Source organism: Salmo trutta, chromosome 21 (genome assembly GCF_901001165.1).
Source record: "Salmo trutta chromosome 21, fSalTru1.1, whole genome shotgun sequence".
Classification (NCBI taxonomy): domain Eukaryota; kingdom Metazoa; phylum Chordata; class Actinopteri; order Salmoniformes; family Salmonidae; genus Salmo; species Salmo trutta.
The window spans coordinates 450,317-473,567 of record NC_042977.1 but is presented as its reverse complement, the minus strand read 5'-3'; the positions used below and the strand labels follow the sequence as shown (position 1 = coordinate 473,567).

The window sequence follows — 23,251 nt, the reverse complement described above, 5'->3', positions numbered from 1 at the left end:
ACTAAAAAGCATTCTCAATGGGGATTCTCCATTGAAACAACATTTTAGTCCAGGACTAGGCTTAATCTGTGTCTGGGAAACTGGACAGTAATCTATACTGTGTGATTTCTTTCATTGTTACAAATTTTCTGTCAAATAAGAGAGAAAAAAGAATACCTTTTTGAGGTAGTTTGGGTAGAACCCTTGGACCAAGTGTTGACTTTGTATTACTAATGGTAGTGCTGAAAGAGAGATAAGATGACCCATTATACAATGTGATCTTAGCCTCTGAAGGTTGAGGGGTCCATTTCTGAATGTTTGCATGCACTGTGTAAGTGCTTAAGTTCTAAGCCATCTTTTTGGTTGTTGACTCTCATAATTAAATCAAATCAAATTATATTGGTCACATACACATATTTAGCAGAGGTTATTGCGGGTGTAGCAAAATGCTTGTGTTCCTAGCTCCAACAGTACAGTACTATCTAACAATTCACAACAATACACAGAAATCTAAAGTAAAGAATGGAGTTAAGAAATACATAAATATTAGGACGAGCAATGTAGGATTGGCATTGACTAAAATTCAGTAGATTAGATTACAGCATATACATATGAAATGAGTAAAGCACTATATCAACATTATTAAAGTGACTAGTGTTCCATTATTAAAGTGGCCAGTGATTCCAAGTCTATGTTTATAGGGCAGCAGCCTTAAGGTGCAGGTTTGAGTAATCAGGTGGTACCTGGCTAGTGATGTCTATTTAACAGTCTGATGGCCTTGAGATAGAAGCTGTTTTTCAGTCTCTCGGTCCCAGCTTTGATGCACCTGTACTGACCTAGCCTTCTGGATGGTAGCGGGGTGAACAGGCCGTGGCTCGGGTGGTTGATGTCCTGGTCTGCGCATGCTCTGAGGACGCGGCTAGGGATGCCGTCTTGGCCGGCAGCCTTGCGAGGGTTAATACCTTTAAATGTCTTACTCACGTCGGCCACGGAGAACGAGAGCCAGCAGTCCTTGGGAGCGGGCCGAGTCGGTGGCACTATGTTATCCTCAAAGCGGGCAAAGAAGGTGTTTAGCTTGTCTGAGTGCAAGACGTCGGTGTCCGCGACGTGGCTGGTTTTCCTTTTGTAATCCGCGATTGTCTGTAGACCCTGCCACATACGTCTCGTGTCTGAGCCGTTGAATTGCGACACCATTTGTATCGACCATATTCCAAAACACGTAAACTGTAAGTCATCCACAAAATTAAATACCCTTTTAATTGTGAGCACTGTTCAAATCAAATCAAATCAAATTTATTTATATAGCCCTTCGTACATCAGCTGAAATCTCAAAGTGCTGTACAGAAACCTAGCCTAAAACCCCAAACAGCAAGCAATGCATGTGAAAGAAGCACGGTGGCTGGGAAAAACTCCCTAGGAAAAACTCCTGAGAAAGGCCAAAAACCTAGGAAGAAACCTAGAGAGGAACCAGGCTATGAGGGGTGGCCAGTCCTCTTCTGGCTGTGCCGGGTGGATATTATAACAGAACATGGTCAAGATGTTAAAATGTTGATAAATGCATCTGCTAAATATGCGATTGGCACTATTGTGCTGAGCCTGGACAGGCTGAATGAATGAGTTGAAGCAGCGGGGATGGTACTGTACCTCTGCTGCTGCTCAAACTTGTTTCCAGGTGAGGTCCTGTTTGTAGGCGGGGGAGTGGACACCCTTCCTGTGTGGGGAAAAAAAGAGTGAAGATTTATGGCCACATGCTGGGAATTAGAACATACATTTTTGGATTTTTAAATTACTTATATACAGTGTACAGCCATTAATACTTGAAGAATATAACTTAGAAATGCCTCATGAGCTTAGTTTCAATGTCACTGATGTTCAGTCCTTGCATCAATAGCTCTGTCTGTACATTTGAGCGCTAACATTTCTCCAGCCCCATACCTCATCTTTTTAAAGTGTGTGTGGGGGGGTTCGGTTCGTTGTTTTTTAAATCCAGACTGCCCCTTTAAAGGGACAGTTCACTCCAAAATCAAAGGTTACAGATATTTTCAGACCTCAAAAGATGAGATAAGTCCATGGTCATGTATCAGAATGGAAAAGATAAACACCATTTAATTTCCTGATTTCATTGAGTTTTACCATCAAGGACCACTTTGGAAACAAGTATATTAATTAAGGCTTTTAAGTGCAAAATGTGTGGAAATTGAATAAATAGGTTGTTATCAGTAACATAATGATGTTGTATTCCATTCCCAACTGGTGCAAGTGTAGCCCAATCTGATCCAGGAAACGATAGCTTTCCCTTTTAGTGACCATTCATTGGAGATTTGAGTAATACTAAATATAAGGAAGAAAACAATATACTCTTTTCTCTTTTGTGTGTTCAGAAGGATGCAAAGTTACAGAACATCCAGATAGAAATTGATCATGTAAACCAGATTTGATTGTATGTAGTGTAGAATAGGGAATCCTGTCAGCACTATTCACTTCTATATGGTTCACAACATGCCACTGTATACATGCAGTGTTGTTTTAAACTTTTCAACCCCCGTCCCACTCACCCCAACTGGTCCCACCTGTGCTCTGGGGGCCTTGCAGGACTGGGCTGGGGGGGTCAGAGAGGGTACGCTTGTGCCCGGGGGGAGGGGGTGGGGGTCTCTTCTTAAGGGTGGAGATGCCCCCGCTGCCTCCAGTCTGGGAGCCCAGGGGAAGGGAGGTAGGCGGGCCAGTCGAGGGTACTAGAAAAGTCAGGGAACAAGAGGCATGCTGTGATTGGTTAAAACAATAGGGCAAAATTCTCTTGTTTTATGGAGGCATGCTACAGAGCTGTTATCTATGATCAAAACCATATTTAATTCCAAAAGAGGGTACTGTAAAGATGCAAAAATTGAACAAGATGTTCGAGTTGGTTCCTCTGACACAAAGCGGAAGGCACTATCAATCTATTTTGGCATTAACAAAACTATTCAAAAACACTGGATTATTCCATGCATGAACTGCATAATTGTGAAAATTCTGTACATCAATCAATCAAATGTATTTATAAAGCCCTTTTAATATCAGCAGATGTCAAGTTGGGATTTTGGAACATACATTTTTGGATCTTTAAATTAATTATATAGAAATGCGGGAAATAAGGGAAAGGGGGATACCTAGTCAGTTGTACAACTGAATGCATTCAACTGAAATGTGTATTCCACATTTAACCCAACCCCTCTGAATCAGAGAGTTGCGGGGGGCTGCCTTAATCGACATTCACGTCTTCGGCGCCCGGGGAACAGCGGGTTAACTGTATAAAGTGTACAGCCATTAATACTTCAACAATATAACTTAGAAATGACTCATGAGCTTAGTTTCAATGTCATTGATGTTCAGTCCTTGCATCTATAGCTCTGTCTATACATTTGAGCGCTAACATTTCCCCAGCCCCATACCTCATCTTTTTAAAGTGGGGTGTGGGACCGCTTTGTTGTCGTTTCAATCCAGACTGCCCCTTTAAAGGGACAGTTCACTCCAAAATCAAAGTTTAACAGATATTTTCAGACCTCAAAAGATGAGATAAGTCCATGGCCATGTATCAGAATGGAAAAGAAACACCATATAATTTCCTGACACTATATCATTTCCTGATTTCATTGAGTTTTTCCATCAAGGACCACTCTGGAAACAAGTATATTAATTAAGGCTTTTAAGTGCTTATCTTCTGGGGATCCAAGGAACTGCTTGTTGTATTATTTGTTAAGGAAAGATGTGGAGGGCGCTTAACCAACTTTAGTCAAGGTGCAACCCAAATGATCATCTTTGAAAAAGAAAAGGTGCAATGATTGCACACTATCAGAAACGTAGATGAAGGCCATTGATGAAGGCCCAAACGTCAAGCTTTTAATAGTTGCTGTGGAAGGACCACCAGAGGTCAGGCTGGGCTCACGGATAGTAGCCCAACAAGGCATGTGAGACCAGGTAACCAGAGTCAATTAAGCACAGCTGACGGTACTAATGAGATATTCTCTTTCCCCTACATGAGAGAGGATGGAACTAGCAAGAGGGAAGGAAGATAAACTATCGTTGGGGAATGGCTACGGAGAGAGAGGTGCTATCCATGAAGAGCCATTAAGACGGTGATGAATATGTGATTGTTGTTATAGTTTGAAGATAATCGTAATGTGATCCTGTGTCATCTAAAGAAGATGTATGTTGTTCCTTTGGAGATTCTCATTGACTGTGTTGGAGTGTTTGTATTGTCAGAAATCCCTCAATAGAGAACTGTGTTGAATCAAGAAAACCTACTCTGGACTCGTTTATTCCACCTTTCCACTTTAGAGTGACACCAAATGACTTGGTCCGCTCACATTGGTGGAGAATGTGGGCATAGGTGGACGAGTGACACAAGGATAAGTGAGTAAATCAAGATTCTTCCAGTAGACAGAGTAACCATTCAAGAACGATGGACAACGCCCTACTACAACAGTTGATCACGGCTCAGCAGACAACCATAGAACTCCTGCAACGACAGCTGAGTGGGCGAGAAGAACCTAGAGTGAAGCCTAGAGCGGCTGCTCATGCCATCTTACCTCGTCTCTCCAAGGAGGATGATATCGAGGCCTTCCTCATGACCTTCGAAAGGACGGCCACCTTGGAAGAGTGGCCGCCCACAGAATGGGCGAGCGCATTAGCCCCTCTTTTGACCGGGGTGGCCCAGGAAGCCTATTTTGACCTGGATTCCCACGAAGCTGCGGACTATGGGCGACTAAAAACCGAGATCCTGTCCCGGTACCAGCTGACTGCCAGAGATAGAGCTGTGAAGTTCCATCAGTGGACCTATATGGCTGACCAACCCGTCCGTGCCCAGATCTTCGCTCTAATACGACTGATGAAACAGTGGCTGGAACCCGGAAAGGGAGTAGGACACGTAATAGAGACCCTCGTTGTGGACAAGATATTGAGGGAATTACCCAGTGACTTAAAAAGGGTTGTGGGTCAAACCAACCCGTTGTCAGCCGACGACATAGCCCAGGCGGTGGAAACATACCGATCTACAGGGGAGTTGTTAAAAGGGGACAAGAAGGAACGGAAGGATTCTGCAAATCCCGTACCACGACTCGCCCCGGCACGTCCGCCACCGAAACCTCCAAACCCCCTCCGGAGGTGGGAGAAGTCATCCCCCACACAGCAGGGTCGGTGTTTTAAATGTCAGTCTCCAGACCATTATGCCTCACAATGTCCTAGCAAGGACGAGTCCATGGTCACGGAGTCATCGCTGCCCATCCCCACGCATCCCGGTTCGAGAGGGCATGATCAACACTGTTGGTTAACCTGTCTGGGCTAGGGGGCAGTATTGAGAATTTTGGAAAAAATATGTTCCCATTTTTAACTGCCTCCTACACCAACTCAGAAGCTAGAATATGCATATTATTGTTCATGTTTGGATAGAAAACACTCTGAATTTTCTAAAACTGTTTGAATGGTGTCTGTGAGTATAACAGAACTCCTATGGCAGGCAAAAACCTGACAAGGTTTCAAGCAGGAAGTACCCTGTCTGACAAGGAGTCGTGAGTCTTGCATCTTTTTATTGAAAAGTAAGGATCTTAGCTGTAACGTGACAATTCCCAGGGCTCCGATAGGCTCTCAGAGCCCGGGAAATAACTGAAGGTTTACGAGGGAGCCTCAGGCTGAAACACATTATCACCTTTTGTAAGTGGCTGCTCCGAGGACCTTTGAATGAGGCGCGTGCACGAGTCGCTTCTGAGGATAAATTTTATTCGGCTGTTTAGGCTCAATGCATACTCCCGGTCGGAATATTATCACTTATCTACGAGTTAAATGGCATAAAAATTGGTTTTAAACAGCGGTTGACATGCTTCGAAGTACGGTAATGGAATATTTAGACATTTTTGACACGCCAATGCGCCATGCGCGGGACCGTGAAGAAGCATTCTGATAGTGTCTAGAACTCACGAACAAAACGTCGCTGTTTGGATATAACGATGGATTATTTGGGACCAAACCAACATTTGTTATTGAAGTAGAAGTCCTGGCAGTGTATTCTGATGAAGAACAAGCAAGGTAAGAACATTTTTCTTATAGGAAATGTGATTTTGGTGGAGGCTGACCTGGGTGGGTATCTAAATAGCTAGCCCTGTAATGCCGGGCTATGTACTTAGATTATTGCAAAATGTGCTTCATCCGAAAAGCTATTTTAAAATCGGACATATCGAGTGCATAGAGGAGTAATGTATCTATAATTCTTAAAATAATTGTTATGCTTTTTGTGAACGTTTATCGTGAGTAATTTAGCAAACTGTTAGTAAATTCCCCGGAAGTTTGCGGGGGTTATGCTTTTTCTGAACGTCACATGCTAATGCAAAAAGCTGTTTTTTGATATAAATATGAACTTGATTGAACAGACATGCATGTATTGTATAACACAATGTCCTAGGTGTGTCATCTGATGAAGATCATCAAAGGTTAGTGCTGCATTTAGCTGTGGTTTGGGTTTATGTGACATGATATGCTAGCTTGAAAAATGGGTGTCTGATTTTTTCTGGCTGGGCACTCTGCTGACATAATCTAATGTTTTGCTTTCGTTGTAAAGCCTTTTTGAAATCGGACAGTGGGGTTAGATTAACCTGTTAGGGTATAGGTGGCAGTATTGAGACTTTTTTGAAAAAAGATGTGCCCATTTTTAAATGCCTCCTACACCTACCCAGTAACTACAATATGCATATACTTATTATATATGGATAGAAAACACCCTAAAGTTTCAAAAACTGTTTGAATGGTGTCTGTGAGTATAACAGAACTCATTTGGCAGGCAAAACCCTGAGACAGATTCTGACAGGAAGTGGATACCTGATGTGTTGAATTGACTTTGAGCCTATGCCATTGAAAAACAAAGGGGGTTAGGAATATTCTGGCACTTCCTATTGCTTCCACAAGATGTCCCCAGCCTTTACAAAGTGTTTTGAGTGTTCTACAGTGAGATCTGACCGAATAAGAGCCATGGAACGTGATGGTCCATCATTCACCCTGGCGCGCGATTTGATGGTGGGTACTCTCATTCCGAAACGTTTTAAAAGAAAACCCAATGGTCCGCCTTGAATTTTATTCATGTTCTGGTTAAAAAAGGCCCTAATGATTTATGCGATACAACGTTTGACATGTTTGAACGAACGGAAATATATTTTTTCCGTTCTTGAAGTGAAGTGAAGTCCGGCTGGCTTAGATCATGCGCTACAACACGGAGGTTTTTCGACATAAATGATGAGCTTTTTTGAACAAAAATACATTCGTTATGGACCTGGGACTCTTTGGAAGTGACATCTGATGAAGAGAATCAAAGGTAATGGATTATTTATATAGTATTTTCGATTTTAGATACCTCCAACATGGCGGTTAGTCTGTATCGCGATGCGTATTTTTCTGGCGCAGTGCTCAGATTATTGCAAAGTGTGATTTCCCAGTAAGGTTAATTTAAAATCTGACAAGTCCATTGCGTTCAAGAGATGTAAATCTATAATTCTTTGAATGACAATATAATATTTTAGCAATGTTTTCTAATATTAATTAATTATTTTGTCGTCATGACTTGACTGCCGGTATTGGAGGGAAACGATTTCCTGAACATCAACGCCATAGTAAAACACTGTTTTTAGATATAAATATGAACTTGATAGAACTAAAAATGCATGCATTGTCTAACAAAATGTCCTAGGAGTGTCATCTGATGGAGATTGTAAAAGGTTAGTGCATAATTTTAGCTGATTGTATGGTTTTGGTGACGCATGTCTTTGAATCGACAATGCATTGCACACAGCTATTGTCAATGTACTCTCCTAACATAACCTAACTTTATGCTTTCCCCGTAAAACCTTTTTGAAATCGGTAAACGTGGTTAGATTAAGAAGATGTTTATCTTTCAAAGGCTGTAAGTTAGTTGTATGTTTGAGAAATTTGAATTTGTACATTTATTTGGTTTCAAATTTGCCGCTCTTGAAATGCACCTGCTGTTGATAGGGTGCGCCACAGGTGGCACGCTAACGTCCCAGGTAGCCTCAAGAAGTTAACGAGATTCTTGTCTTTAAATAGCTGTAAAATAGTCATATGTTTGAGAAATTGAAGTAATAGTATTTCTAACGATTCAAAAATCGCGCCACTGGAATTTCAGTAGCTGTTACGTAGGTGGGACGAAATCGTCCCACATACCCCAGAGAGGTTAACAGAAATAGCCCCAGCCCCAGAGATTCCGGTTCGAGTAGAAGGACAAGATGTGGTTGCCATTCTCGACTCGGGAAGTATGGTTACGTTAGTAGAGGAGCGGATGGTGACCTCAGCAACACTGCTACCAGACAAAGTAGGCGTGTCCTGTATCCATGGAGACACCCACTATTACCCCACCGTGAATCTGTCTATTCTCACTCCGAAAGGAAGGTGTACAGTCAGGGCAGGGAAAGTACCCCAGCTGAAGGTGCCATTATTGATAGGGAGAGACTGTCCTCTATATAAAGAGCTGCGGCAGATGATGTTATGCATGGGAAGAAGGGGGACAGGAAAAAAAAAACTAATCCAAGCCCGAGGTAGTAGTCCTACAAGGCGACGTAGCCTCGTCCTTGTCCTCTGGAGCAGAGGAAGAAATAGAGACCCAACGTTTACGACAGATATTCCAGGAAACCACCGATGAAGACACCTGCGAAGGGTTATACACGACGCAGGAAGGAAGGAGCAACCAGGCGCTAAGAGATATATTTGAAGCCCCATCCGAGGGGGGAACCTGGAAGGGATTCTCCTCGGTCACCCCTGGAGGGGATGGGGAACAACCTCCACACCCCTCTACCGAGGTTGACCTGCCCCAGGAATTAAAGGGACAGTTCGGCACCTCGCAGCATAGAGACCCAGACCTAAGGGAGACCATGAGGAAGGTGAAGGTGATCGACGGGAGGAACGTCGACGGATCAGGTGAGCCCCCTCTTCCTTACTATGCAATCAGGCGGGGTCTCTTATATTGGGTCGTGCAACGAAGGGGGGAAATCCAGGAATTACTAATGGTGCCTAGACCATACAGGGATACAGTCCTACAGTTAGCCCATTCCCACGTCCTAGGAGGACACCTGGCACGGGACAAGACTATTGACAGAATCATGCAGAGATTCTATTGGCCCCGTGTCACCCGGGATGTGGCCAGGTATTGTAGGACGTGTGATCAATGTCAGCGTACAGCTCCACGGCCACACCTACGTAACCCTTTGATTCCTCTCCCCATCATAGAGACTCCCTTTGAACGCATAGCTATGGACCTCGTGGGACCCCTCCCAAAATCTGCCAGAGGACACGAGTACATCCTAGTGGTCGTAGATTACGCTACCAAGTTCCCAGAGGCCATACCCCTGCGTAACATGTCGTCCAAGGGAATTGCCAAGGAATTGTTCATGATGTTCTCTCGGGTAGGCCTTCCCAAGACGATCCTAACCGATCAGGGAACCCCGTTCATGTCCCGGTTGATGAAGGACTTGTGTCGGTTATATCAGGTTCAACAGATACGTACAAGCATATTCCACCCTCAAACAGACGGGTTGTGCGAACGCTTGAACAAAACGATTAAAAGCATGTTGAGAAGAGTGGTGTCCAGAGACGGGAAAAACTGGGACATGCTTCTCCCACACTTAATGTTTGCCCTGCGAGAAGTACCCCAGGCGTCCACTGGATTCTCCCCGTTTGAATTGCTCTACGGCAGACCCTGTCGAGGGATCCTCGACTTAGCCAAGGAGACCTGGGAGACCCAACCATGTCCCTTTCGATCCACAATAGAACATGTTACCCTGATGAGAGACCGCCTGTCGGCAGTATGGCCCATAGTAAAAGAGCATATGGAGAAGGCGCAAAGGACCCAAGGCTGGGCCTACGATAAGTCCGCGACATCCCGTGAGTTCTCCGTGGGAGAGAAAGTGATGGTGCTCGTGCCCACAGCGGAACACCGCTTGCTGGCGCAGTGGAGGGGGCCCTACGAGGTAATGAAAAAGGTCTCACTGGTCAATTACCTCATCAAACAACCCGACAGGAGGAAGAAGGTCCAACTCTATCACATAAACCTGTTGAAGAAGTACCATGGAAGAGAGGAGGAGGTGGCTTTGATGGCCATGGAGGGCCAAGGAAAAGAGGAGGTTCTACCACAGGTGCGCCATGGCCAAACTCTCTTGCCGGAACAGTCGAGACAGCTAGACAAGCTGATTATTCACTTCGGCCGGGTATTCTCTCCATTCCCAGGACAAACAGATGTCTTGTTCCACCATATCCACACTGAACCCGGCAAGAAGGTGCATATCCGTCCGTACAGGATTCCTGAGGCCCGCCGAGTCATCGCCAAGAACGAGGTAAGGGAGATGCTGAGGATGGGTGTGATCGAGCCATCGACGAGTGAGTGGTCCAGTCCTATAGTCCTGGTCCCCAAACCCGATGGTAGTATGAGACTCTGCAACGACTTTAGGAGTGTGAATGCAATCTCTACATTCGACGCATATCCCATGCCCCGCGTGGATGAACTTTTGGAGCGCTTAGGAAAGGCCAAGTTCATCACCACCCTGGATTTGACGAAGGGATATTGGCAAGTGCCGGTGGCTCCAGAGGACCGCCCAAAGACCGCCTTCGCCACACCGGAGGGGCTTTTTCAGTATGTGAGGATGCCCTTCGGACTGCATGGTGCTTCTGCAACTTTCCAACGCCTCATGGATGCCATTCTACGGCCCCATCAAGAGTACGCAGCGGCGTACATAGACGATGTGGTCATCCACAGCGAGGACTGGGATAGTCACCTCCTACGACTACGGGCGGTGCTCATGAGTCTGGAAGCCACAGGGTTGACGGCCAATCCAAAAAAATGCTGCCTGGGTCTGTCCGAAGCGGAATACCTGGGGTACACCGTGGGGAATGGGAAAATACGCCCACAGGCAGAGAAGACCAGGGCAATTCGGGACTGGCCTCGACCCCAGACCAAGCGGGACGTTCGGGCCTTCTTAGGGATAACGGGATATTATCGCTGTTTTATCCCTGGATTTGCAACCATTGCCAACCCCCTCACAAACCTCATCAAGAAAAACTTGCCAAACTGGGTAGAGTGGAAAGATGAGGCGGAGGAGGCCTTTCAATTGCTAAAAGAGGGCCTGTGTTCTGATCCCGTCCTACAGGCTCCGGACTTCTCACAAGAGTTCATTGTACAGGTAGACGCCTCGGATACGGGGCTCGGGGCCGTACTAGCTCAGGGTGAAGGCGAAGCAGAGAGGCCGATTCTCTTTATAAGTAGAAAGCTCAGCGATCGGGAACAGAGATATGCTACCATAGAGAAAGAGGCCCTAGCCATTAAGTGGGCCCTCGATTATCTCCGGTACTACCTACTGGGTCGGAGGTTTGCATTAGTTACGGACCATGCGCCCCTCACGTGGATGGCTGGTAAGAGAAACAATAACAACCGAATAGCCAGATGGTTTCTTGCTTTACAACCGTTCTCTTTCCATGTCATCCACAGGGCCGGATCGAGGAACGGGAATGCAGACGCGCTGTCCCGACGCGACCAAGACGGTGCGTCTGGCGCCCGACCCTCCGGTCCGGTCCTGAGGGGGGAGGTATGTGGAAGGACCACCAGAGGGCAGGCTGGGCTCACGGATAGTAGCCCAACAAGGCATGTGAGACCAGGTAACTAGAGTCAATTAAGCACAGCTGACGGTACTAATGAGATATTCTCTTTCCCCTACAAGAGAGAGGATGGAACTAGCAAGAGGGAAGGAAGATAAACTATCGTTGGGGAATGGCTACGGAGAGAGAGGTGCTATCCATGAAGAGCCATTAAGACGGTGATGAATATGTGATTGTTGTTATAGTTTGAAGATAATCGTAATGTGTCATCTAAAGAAGATGTATGTTGTTCCTTTGGAGATTCTCATTGACTTTGTTGGAGTGTTTGTATTGTCAGAAATCCCTCAATAGAGAACTGTGTTGAATCAAGAAAACCTACTCTGGACTCGTTTATTCCACCTTTCCACTTTAGAGTGACACCAAATGACTTGGTCCGCTCACATTGCTTAAATAAAATAACATGTTTTTAATGGTGAGTGAGCGTTGCACCTTTTCCTTTTCAATGTATAATTTTGTACCCATTATTATTTATTTTTTTTGGTCTGAAAACATCTGCCAAACGTTGATTTTGGAGTGAACCTTCCATTAAGATAATGTAACACTTTAGTTGAAGGACCTTGTTATACTGCTTTCAAACCAGTCATAGAGCATTATGGAACTGTATAATATACAGCAATCAATCAAATGTATTTATAAAGCCCTTTTACATCAGCAGATGTCACAAAGTGCTTATACAGAAACCCAGCAAAAGAAATACCAAAAAGCAATCAATTCAGATATAGAAGCACGTGGCTAGGAAAAACTCCCTAGAAAGGCAGGAACCTAGGAAGAAGGCTAGAGAGGAACCAGGCTCTGAGGGGTGAACAGTCCTCTGGCTGTGCCGGGTGGAGATAAGAGTATATGGCCATTTAGGCCAGGCCGTTTTTCAAGATGTTCAAACGTTCATAGAAGACCAGCAGGGTCAGATTATATTCAATTGATGCCAACTAGAATTCAATAAATCTTACCAGAGTTGTTTATGCATTGTCTTTGTTTAAAAACTATGCTTGATTTACAGACGTTTGTCTGGTACTGTCATGGGTGTCGTAGGGTAGAGACCAAAACGCAGCGGGAAAATGTATACTCATCTTATTAGTGAAGAAGGAAAACACAAACAACGTATACAAAAACAAACGAACTAGACAGTCTCGTCAGGCACACAGCAAAACAAGAAACAATCTCCCACAAAACCCATGAAAAACAAACTCCAAATTATAGGACCCTCAATCAGAGGCAACAATAACCAGCTGCCTCCAACTGAAGGTCCAACCACAATAAACTAAACATAGAAATACAAAAGACTAGATAGAACATAGAAATATACTAACATAGAACAATGACTAACAAACCCCGGACTAATAAATCAAATACCCCTCTACCTAAACACATACACAAAACACACCCTGAACCACATAAAACAAACACCCACTGCCACGTCCTGACCAAACTACAATAACAAATAACCCCTATACTGGTCAGGACGTGACAGTACCCCCCCCCCCCCCCAAAGGTGCAGACCCCGGATGCACCTCACACAAATAACCAAAATAAACCCCCAAAACAAAATAAATCCCAAAACCCCCCCCCTCCCCAAACCACCTACAGTGGAGGTGGCTTAGGCTCAGGCCTTAATCCCCTACCTGACCAAACCACCCCCACTGCATACCTTTGCCAGAGGCCAGTCACTGAGGACCCTGGACTGTGCTCTGGGAGCTCTGGACTGTAGGGCAACTATAGGCCGTCTCACTCGGTTCCGGACTGCACACTGTCTCCGGACGGGGCCCTGTCGCCGGACACTCTGGACGGGGCCCTGTCGCCGGACACTCTGGACGGGGCCCTGTCGCCGGACACTCTGGACGGGGCCCTGTCGCCGGACACTCTGGACGGGGCACTGTCGCCGGACACTCTGGACGGGGCACTGTCGCCGGACACTCTGGACGGGGCACTGTCGTCGGAAGCTCGGGACTGGGCTGACGCACTGGAAGCCTAATGCGTGGGGCTGGTAGTGGAGGTACCAGACTGGGGACACGCACCTCAAGGCTAGTGCGAGGAGCAGGAACAGGATATACCGGGCCATGGGTAAGTACTGGAGGTCTGGAGCAAACCTCTTGCACAACCCATCCTGGCTGGATAGAAATAGCAGCCCTGCACAAGCGGACTGCTGGTACAGGGCGAATTGGGCTGTGCATAGGCCTGATGGTTGCCATGCGTAGAGCAGGCGTAGGCTAGCCTGGGCCTAGGAGGCGCACTGGTGGCCAGATGCGCTGTGCAGGCATCCTCCTTCCAGGCTGGATGCCTACTCTAGCACGGCACTTGCGAGGGGCTGGGATCGCTCGCACCGGACTGTGCGTGGGAATGGGCGAGATCGTGCGCACTTCCGCATACTCCGGCGCTCTCCCCTCCAGTTGCTTCCCATAATAAGCACGGGGAGTTGGCTTACGGCTCAATCCTGGCCCCGCCAAACTACCCGTGTGCCCCCCCCAAAATAATTATTGGGGGTGCCTCTCGTGCTTCCCCATCGGCGCGTATAAAGCCTCATACCAGCGCCGCTCCGCCTTGGCTGCCTCTATCTCCTCCGGTGGGCAACGATATTCCCCAGCCTGGTGCCATGGTCCAGCCCCGTCCAGAATTTCCTCCCATGTCCATGATTCTACTGGGCTCTGTTGCATCTCCCTTCTCTGCTGCTTGGTCCGTGTTTGGTGGGAGATTCTGTCACGGGTGTCGTAGGGTAGAGACCAAGACGCAGCGGGAAAATGTACACTCATCTTCTTTTATTATGGTGAAGAAGGAAAACACATAAAACGTATACAAAACAAAACGAACTTGACAGTCTTGTCAGGCAAACAGCTAAACAAGAACAATCTCCCACAAAATCCCATGACAAACAAACTCCTAATTATAGGACCTTCAATCAGAGGCAACGATAACCAGCTGCCTCCAATTGAAGGTCCAACCCCAATAAACTAAACATAGAACTACAATAGACTAGACAGAATATAGAAATACACTAACATAGAACATAGACAAACAAACCCCGGACCACATAAACCAAACACACCTCTACCTAAATACATAGCCCGAACACACCCTGAACCACATAAAACAAATACCCCCTGCCACGTCCTGACCAAACTACAATAACAAATAACCCCTATACTGGTCAGGACGTGACAGGTACAATGAAATATTCCCTGTTACAATGGAATATATATACAATGTATTCATATATTTGGATTTAACCTAAACCTGTCTTTGGTTTTATTGTGTATGTGAAAAAGAGCTACTATTTTAACACCGCAATGTGGGTGTGATTGAGTTGAGCACCAAGTGTTGGTGTATTGGTGGCGTAACCTGCAACTGTAACAGTCCTTGTTAAGACTTATGGAAACTGTGCTGTGATCCTCCATAACACCTTTCTCTTATTCTGTTCCCGAGAATACAAGTCACACACGCACGGACACTTTTCTAGTTACTTTTCATGCTGTACAAACCAGTATGGCCTTCAAATGCCGCCCTCCAAAAAGCAGCAATGTTTTCGGGTGACAAAGAGACCTGATGTATTTTATAAAATACATGATACTCAGTTGCTACTGCCATAACCAGCACCATGGGTAAGACTCCTGTGCAAAGTGCATTTATATTCTCTTTATATAATAGATACAAATGAGATGAATAATATTATTCATATTACCTTTCCCTGCTGTCCTGCTGGGTAGTGTAGTTCTGTCAGGTCCTGGTGAGGGAGACATGTCTGTGGAGGTGTTGTAGACTGGGTTGGCGAAGGCCCCGTAGGATAGGCGCTGTTTGTCCCTGTGAGGGGTGTAACCCCCCAGGAGTGTCAGCTTGTCCTGAGGGGAGGACATACTGGAGGAGTGGCCGAAGCTCTGGGGCCGCGGAGAGCGCTCTTTTTTCACAGGACTGGGCTGTGAGGGGTCAATAGTAAGAGGTCAGAGACTGCTCATACCTATCCAGGACTGCAAGCCGAATGGCATCATATTCCTTATTGTGAATAAATACAGTACCAGTCAAAAGCTAGGACACACCTAAAAATTCAAGGATTTTTCTTTATTTTTACAATTTTCTACATTGTAGAATAATAGTGAAGACATCACAACTATGAAATAGCACATATTGAATCATGTAACCAAAAAAGTGTTAAAAAATCCAAATATATTTTAGATTTTAGATTCTTCAAAGTAGCCATTCTTTGCCTTGATGGAATGCTTTTCCAACAATCTTGAAGGAGTTCCCACATATGCTGAGCACTTGGTGACTGCTTTGCTCCACTCTGCGGTTCAACTCATCCCAAACCATCTCAACTGGCTTGAGGTTGGGTGATTGTGGAGGCCAGGTCATCTGATGCTGTACTCCATCATTCTCATTCTCGGTCAAATAGCCCTTACACAGCCTGGAGGTGTGTTGTCCTGCTGAAAAACAAATGATAGTCCCACTAAGCGCAAACCAGATGAGATATTGCTGCAGAATGCTGTGGTAGCCATGCTGGTTAAGTGGGCCTTGAATTCTAAATAAATCACTGACAGTGTCACCAGCAATGCACCCCCACACCATCACACCACCTCATCCATTCTTCACGATGGGAACCACACATGTGAAGATTATCCATTCACCTACTCTGGTCTAACATAGACATTGCGTTTGGAAGCAGAAATCTAAAATTTTGACTCATCAGACCAAAGACAAGACTTGCACTGGTCTTATGTCCATTGCTCATGTTTCTTGGCCCAAGCAAGTCTCTTCTTCTTATTGGTGTCCTTTAGTAGTGGTTTCTTTGCAGCAATTCGACCATGTAGGCCTGATTCACACAGTTTCCTCTGAACAGTTGATGTTGAGATGTGTCTGTTACTTGAACTCTGTGAAGTATTTATTTGGGCTGCAATCTGAGGTCCAGTTAACTCTGATGAACTTATCCTCTGCAGCAGAGATAATTCTGGGTCTTCTTGTCTTGTGGCAGTCATCATGAGAGCCAGTTTCATCATAGCGCTTGATGGTTTTTGCAACTGCACTTGAAGAAACTTTCAAAGTTTGACTGACCTTCATGTGTTAAAGGGACTGTCATTTCTCTTTGCTTATTTGGACTTGGACTTTTACCAAATAGGGCAATCTTCGATATTCCACCCTTACCTTGTCACAACACAACTGATTGGCTCAACTGCATTAAGAAGGAAAGAAATTACACAAATTAAATTAACTAAACAAGGCACACCTGTTAATTGAAATGCATTCCAGGTGACTACCTCATGCAGCTGGTTGAGAGAATGCAAAGAGTGTGCAAAACTGTCATCAAGGCAAAGGGTGACTACTTTGAAGAATCTCAAATATAAAATATATTTTGATTTGTTTTTTGGTAACTACATGATTCCATATGTGTTACTTCATAGTTTTGAAAATAGTCAAAATAAAGAAAAACCCTGGCATGAGTAGGTGTATCCAAACTTTTGACTGGTTTTGTAGGTCCTTTCAGAAGGGCTAACAGACAAATAGGCTACATGGACTATCTGAGTTTTCCCTTGTATTTTATTCTTATTTTTTATGCACACTCACAGGGCCCTATACACTTTTTTAAAAAACATTTATTTAACCAGGTAGGCCAGTTGAGAACAAGTTCTCATTTACAACTGCGACCTGACCAAGATAAAGCAAAGCAGTGCGACAAAAACAACAACACAGTTACACATAAACAAACGTACAGTCAATAACACAAAATAAAAATCTATGTACAGTGTGTGCAAATGTAGAAGAGTAGGGAGATAAGGCAATAAATAGGCCATAGAGGTGAAATTATTACAATTTAGCAATTATACACTGGAGTGATAGATGTGCAGAAGATGAATGTTCAAGTAGAGATACTGGGGTGCAAAAGAGCAAGAGGATAAATAACAATATGGGGATGTGGATGTGCTATTTACAGGCTGGCTGTGTAAAGGTACAGTTATCGGTAAGCTGCTCTGACAGCTGATGCTTAACGTTAGAGAGGGAGATATAAGACTCCAGCTTCAGTGATTTTTGCAATTCTTTCCAGTCATTGGCAGCAGAGAACTGGAAGGAAAGGCAGCCAGAGTAAGTGTTGGCTTTGGGGATGACCAGTGAAATATACCTGCTGGAGCGCATGTTGCTATAGTGACCAGTGAGCTGAGATAAGGCAGGGCTATACCTAGCAAAGACTAATAGATGACCTGGAGCCAGTGGGTTTGGCGACTGATATGTAGTGAGGGCCAGCCAACGAGAGCATACAGGTCGCAGTGGTGGGTAATATATGGGGATTTGGTGACAAAACAGATGGCACTGTGATAGACTACACACAGTTTGCTGAGTAGAGTGTTGGAGGCTATTTTGTAAATGACATCGCCGAAGTCAAGGATTGGTAGGATAGTCAGTTTTACGAGGGTATGTTTGGCAGCATGAGTGAAGGAGGCTTTGTTGTGAAATAGGAAGCCGATTCTTGATTACATTTTGGATTGGAGATGCTTAATGAGTCTGGAAGGAGAGTTAACAGTCTAACCAGACACCTAGGTATTTGTAGTTGTCCACATATTCTAAGTCAGAACCGTCCAGAGTAGTGATGCTAGTCAGGCGGGTGGGTGCGGGCAGCAATCGGTTGAAAAGCATACATTCAGTTGTACTAGCATTTAAAAGCAGTTGGAGGACACGGAAGGAGTGTTGTATGGCACTGAAGCTCATTTGGAAGTTTAACACAGTGTCCAATGAAGGGCCAGAGGTATACAGAATGGTGTCGTCTGCGTAGAAGTGGATCATAGAATCACCAGCAGCAAGAGCGACATCATTGATGTATACAGAGAAAAGAGTCGGCCCGAGAACTGAACCCTGTGGCACCCAATAGAGACTGCGAGAGGTCCGGACAACAGGCCCTCCGATTTGACACACTGAACTATCTGAGAAGTAGTTGGTGAACCAGGTGAGGCAGTCATTTGAGAAACCAAGGCTACTGAGTCTACCGATAAGAATTCGTTGATTGACAGAGTCAAAAGCCTTGGCCAGTTCGATGAAGACGGCTGCACAGTACTGTCTTTTATCGATGGCGGTTATGATATCGTTTATGACATTGAGCGTGGTGAGGTGCACCCATGACCAGCTCGGAAACCAGATTGCATAGTGGAGAAGGTACGGTGGGATTCAAAATGGTCTGTGATCTTTTTGTTAACTTGGCTTTCGAAGACTTTAGAAAGGCAGGGCAGGATGGATATAGGTCTATAACAGTTTGGGTCTAGAGTGTCTCCCCCTTTGAAGAGGGGAATGACCGTGGCAGTTTTCCAATCTTTGGGGATCTCAGACGATACGAAAGAGAGGTTGAACAGGCTAGTAATAGGGGTTGCAACAATTTAGGCAGATCATTTTAGAAAGAGAGGGTCAGATTGTCTAGCCCAGCTGATTTGTGGGCATCCTGATTTTGCAGCTCTTTCAGATCATCAGCTGTCTGGATTTAGTTGAAGTAGAAGCGGGGGGAGGGGGGGGGGGGTTGGGCAAGTTGCTGCAGGGGTTGCTAAGCTGTTGGCCAGGGTAGGGGTATAGCCAGGTGGGAAGCATGGCCAGCTGTAGAAAAATGCTTATTGAAATTATTGATTATCGTAGATTTATCTGTGGTGACAGTGTTTCCTAACCTCAGTGCAGTGGGCAGCTGGGAGGAGGTGCTCTTATTCTCCATGGACTTTACAGTGTCCCAAAACTTTTTGGAATTAGTGCTACAGGATGCAAATTTCTGTTTGAAAAAGCTAGCCTTAGCTTTCTTAACTGACTGAGTATATTGGTTCCTGACTTCCCTAAAAAGGTGCATATTGCGTGGGCTATTCGATGCTAATGCAGAATGCCACAGGATGTTTGTGCTGGTCAAGGGTAGTCAAGTCTGGGGTGAACCAACATTTTTTGAATGGGGCATGCTTATTTACGATGGCGAGGAAAGCACTTTTAAAAGAGCCACCAGGCATCCTCTACCAACGGGATTATGTCAATATCCTTCCAGGATACCCAGGCCAGGTCAATTAGAAAGGCCTGCTTGCTGAAGTGTTTTAGGGAGCGTTTGACAGTGATGAGGGGTGGTCGTTTGACCGCGGACCCATTACGCACGCAGGCAATGAGGCAGTGATCGCTGAGATCCTGGTTGAAGACAGCAGAGGTGTATTTAGAGGGCAAGTTGGTCTGGATGATATCTAAGAGGTTGCCCATGGTTACGGATTTAGGGTTGTACATGGTATGTTCCTTGATAATTTGTGTGAGATTGAGGGCATCTATCTTAGATTGATGGACGGCCGGGGTGTTAAGCACGTCCCAGTTTAGGGCACCTAACAGTACGAGCTCTGAAGATAGATGGGGGGCAATCAATTCACATATGGTGTCCAGGGCACAGCTGGGGGCTGAAGGTGGTCTACAACAAACGGCAACAGTGAGAGACTTGTTTCTGGAAAGGGGATTTTTAGAAGTAGAAGCTCAGATTGTTTGGGCACAGACCTGGATAGTATGATAGAACTCTGCAGGCTCTCTCTGCAGTAGATTGCAACTCTGCCCCCTTTGGCAGTTCTATCTTGTCGGAAAATGTTATAGTTAGGGATGGAAATTTCAGGATTTTTGGTGGTCTTCCTAAGCAATGATTCAGACACGGCTAGGACATCCAGGTTGGCGGTGTGTGCTAAAGCAGTGAATAAAACAAAATTATGGAGGAGGCTTCTAATGTTAACATGCATGAAACCAAGGCTTTTACGGTTACAGAAGTCAACAAATGAGAGCGCCTGGGGAATGGGAGTGGTGCTGGGGGCTGCAGGGCCTGGGTTAACCTCTAAATTGCCAGAGGAACAGAAGGATAAGGGTACGGCTAAAAGCGATAAGAACTGGTCGTCTCGTGCGTTCGGAACAGAGTAAAAGGAGCAGATTTCTGGGCGCGGAAGAATAGATTCAAGGCATAATGTACAGACAAGGGTATGTTAGGATGTGAGTACAGTGGAGGTAAACCTTGGCATTGAGTGATGATGAGAGATGTTTTGTCTCTAGAGGCACCAGTAAAGCCAGGTGAGGTGTGTGGGGGGTGGAACAAAAGGGCTATCTAAGGCATATTGGGCAGGGCTGGGGGCTCTACAGTGAAATAAGACAATAATCAGACAGCTAGTGGGCCGGGCTAGCAGGTGGGCCTACGGCGACATCGCAATAGAAGAGCCTGTTGAAACCACCTCGGACGGTCACGTCGGCAGACCAGTCGTCATGGATCAGCGGGGCTTTGTGTCGGCAGTAAAGAGTCCAGGCCAATTGGCAAAAGAGATATTGTAACCCAAGAATTGGCTGGTGGACCTCTTTGGCTAGCCGGGAGATGGGCCTAGCTCGAGGCTAGCTCCAAGCTAACTGGTGCTTGCTTCGGGACAGAGATGTTTGCCAGGAGTAGCCATTCAGATAGCAGCTAGCTAGCTGCGATGATCCGGTGTAAAGGTTCAGAGCTTGCGGTAGGAATCCGGAGATGTGGTGGAGAAAAAGCAGTCCGATATGCTCTGGGTTGATATCGCACTGTGCAGACTGGCAGGAGTTGACCGGGATGAGGCTGGCTGATGTCCGAGTTAATGTTGAGGACCGCTAGCAGTGGCTAACTGACTACTAGCTAGTAGCTAGTTAGCTGGCTAGCTGCTGATGGGGGTTCTGGTTCTAAAGTATAAAAATAACAGATCCGTATCACATTGGGTGAGGTGGGTTGCAGGAGAGCATATCCAGTCCGTAGATAGAAAGTGAGATTAAAATATATACGAAATATATACGACGAAAACGATATATACACGGGACAGGTTAAAACACACGTCCGACTGCTACGCCATCTTGGCACTACCACACACTTACACACACTGACACTCCAGCACACACACACTCCATCATTTGCTCACACGCATAATACGCACATACATTTACACTGAATCTACAAACACACACCATCATCATATACGCTGCTGTTAATCATATATCCTGATGCCTAGTCACCTTACCCCTATACATATCTACCTCTACCACTCCAGTATCCCTGCACATTGTAAATATGCTACTGGAACTGACCCTCTATGTAGTATACTTACTTACTTGATAGTGTTCTTCTTATTCTTATTTTTATACTTTGTGTGTTTTTGTTCTACCTTATTAGTTTTAATATTACATTGTTATTGATTATTGCATTGTTGCACATGCAAGAAAGGCATTTCACTCTACCTGTGCATGTGACATTAAAACTTGAAACTATAACCACACAAGATCACTATAAGTATAAGAAACAAGACCAGATCGATGCTGTTGCCGTTGTCTTTCCAAGTGTGCAGTTTAACATATGACATAGATACAAATTGCAGCGCATTCTGAAAGTATTCAGACCCCTTTACTTTTCCACATTTTTGTGACATTACAACCTCATTCTAAAATGGATTAAATAAAAACAATTCTTCATCAAGTGTCACATCTGGAGGAAACCTGGCACCATCCCTAGGGTGAAGCATGGTGGTGTTTTCAGCGGCAGAGACTGGGAGACTAGTCAGGAGCGAGGGAAAGCTGAACGGAGCAAAGTACAGAGAGATCCTTGATGAAAACCTGCTCCAGAGCATTCAGGACCTCAGACTGGAGCGAAGGTTCACCTTCCAACAGGACAATGAGCCTAAGCACACAGCCAAGACAATGCAGGAGTGGCTTCGGGACAAGTCTCCAAATGTCCTTGAGTGGCCCAGCCAGAGCACGGACTTGAACCCGATCAAACATCTCTGGAGAGACCTGAAAATAGCTGTGCAGCGACGCTCCCCATCCAACCTGACAGAGCTTGAGAGGATCTGCAGAGAAGAATGGGAGAAACTACCCAAATACAGGTGTGCCAAAAACTGTTTTTGCTTTGTCATTATGGGGTATTGTTTGTAGATTGATGAGGGAAAAAAAAAACGTTTTAATCCATTTTAGAATAAGGCTGTGACGTAAAATGTTTTGTAAAAGTCAAGGGGTCTGTATATTCACTAAATTCAATCATTCATGATTTTATTAATTCAGTCATGATGGAGTACCTTATCATCAAGGTCATCATCACTCTCGTCTATTTCCTCCAGTCGCAGGTTCCACTCATACTCCACATGGACGTGAGGGTTAAACTTCCCCTCTGCAGCCTCCATCAGCTAGAGATGGAAAAAGAAAGAGATAAATAGAGAGAGAGAGACAGAGAGAGACAGACACAGACACAGAGAGAGACACAGAGAGAGACACAGAGAGAGACAGACACAGAGAGAGACAGACACAGAGACAGAGAGAGACAGACACAGAGAGACACAGACACAGAGACACAGACAGACACAGAGACAGAGACAGAGACACAGACAGACAGAGAGAGACACAGACAGACAGAGAGAGACACAGACAGACAGACACAGACAGACAGAGAGAGACACAGACAGAGACACAGACAGACAGACACAGACAGAGACACAGACAGACACACAGACAGACAGAGAGAGACACAGACAGAGAGAGACACAGACAGACAGAGACACACAGACAGACAGAGACACACAGACAGAGACAGAGACACACAGACAGACAGAGACAGAGACACACAGACAGACAGAGAGACACAGACAGACAGAGAGACACAGAC

The 23,251-nt window shown here is 45.4% G+C and overlaps 1 protein-coding gene and 1 long non-coding RNA gene across 10 annotated transcripts in view; both read right to left on the bottom strand.

Moving 5' to 3' along the window:
- Positions 1-23,251, bottom strand: part of asap1a (ArfGAP with SH3 domain, ankyrin repeat and PH domain 1a) — a 210,569-nt gene that overhangs the window by 4,773 nt on the left and 182,545 nt on the right. For 8 of the 9 annotated variants that reach the window (XM_029703921.1, XM_029703920.1, XM_029703922.1 and 5 more), the window contains 5 exons: positions 22,668-22,775; positions 15,323-15,554; positions 2,535-2,711; positions 1,624-1,690; positions 157-221 (listed from right to left, as the gene is read on the bottom strand). In XM_029703921.1, coding sequence (XP_029559781.1) covers positions 157-221; positions 1,624-1,690; positions 2,535-2,711; positions 15,323-15,554; positions 22,668-22,775 — 649 coding nt within the window. The remainder of the gene's footprint in view (positions 1-156; positions 222-1,623; positions 1,691-2,534; positions 2,712-15,322; positions 15,555-22,667; positions 22,776-23,251) is intronic. The other variant, XM_029703926.1, reaches the window with a different exon arrangement.
- On the bottom strand, positions 5,155-8,471 carry LOC115156501 (uncharacterized). The gene is made up of 2 exons (XR_003868247.1): positions 8,191-8,471; positions 5,155-5,286 (listed from the first exon to the last, which is right to left on the bottom strand). It is a non-coding gene; the product is annotated as an uncharacterized LOC115156501 (long non-coding RNA).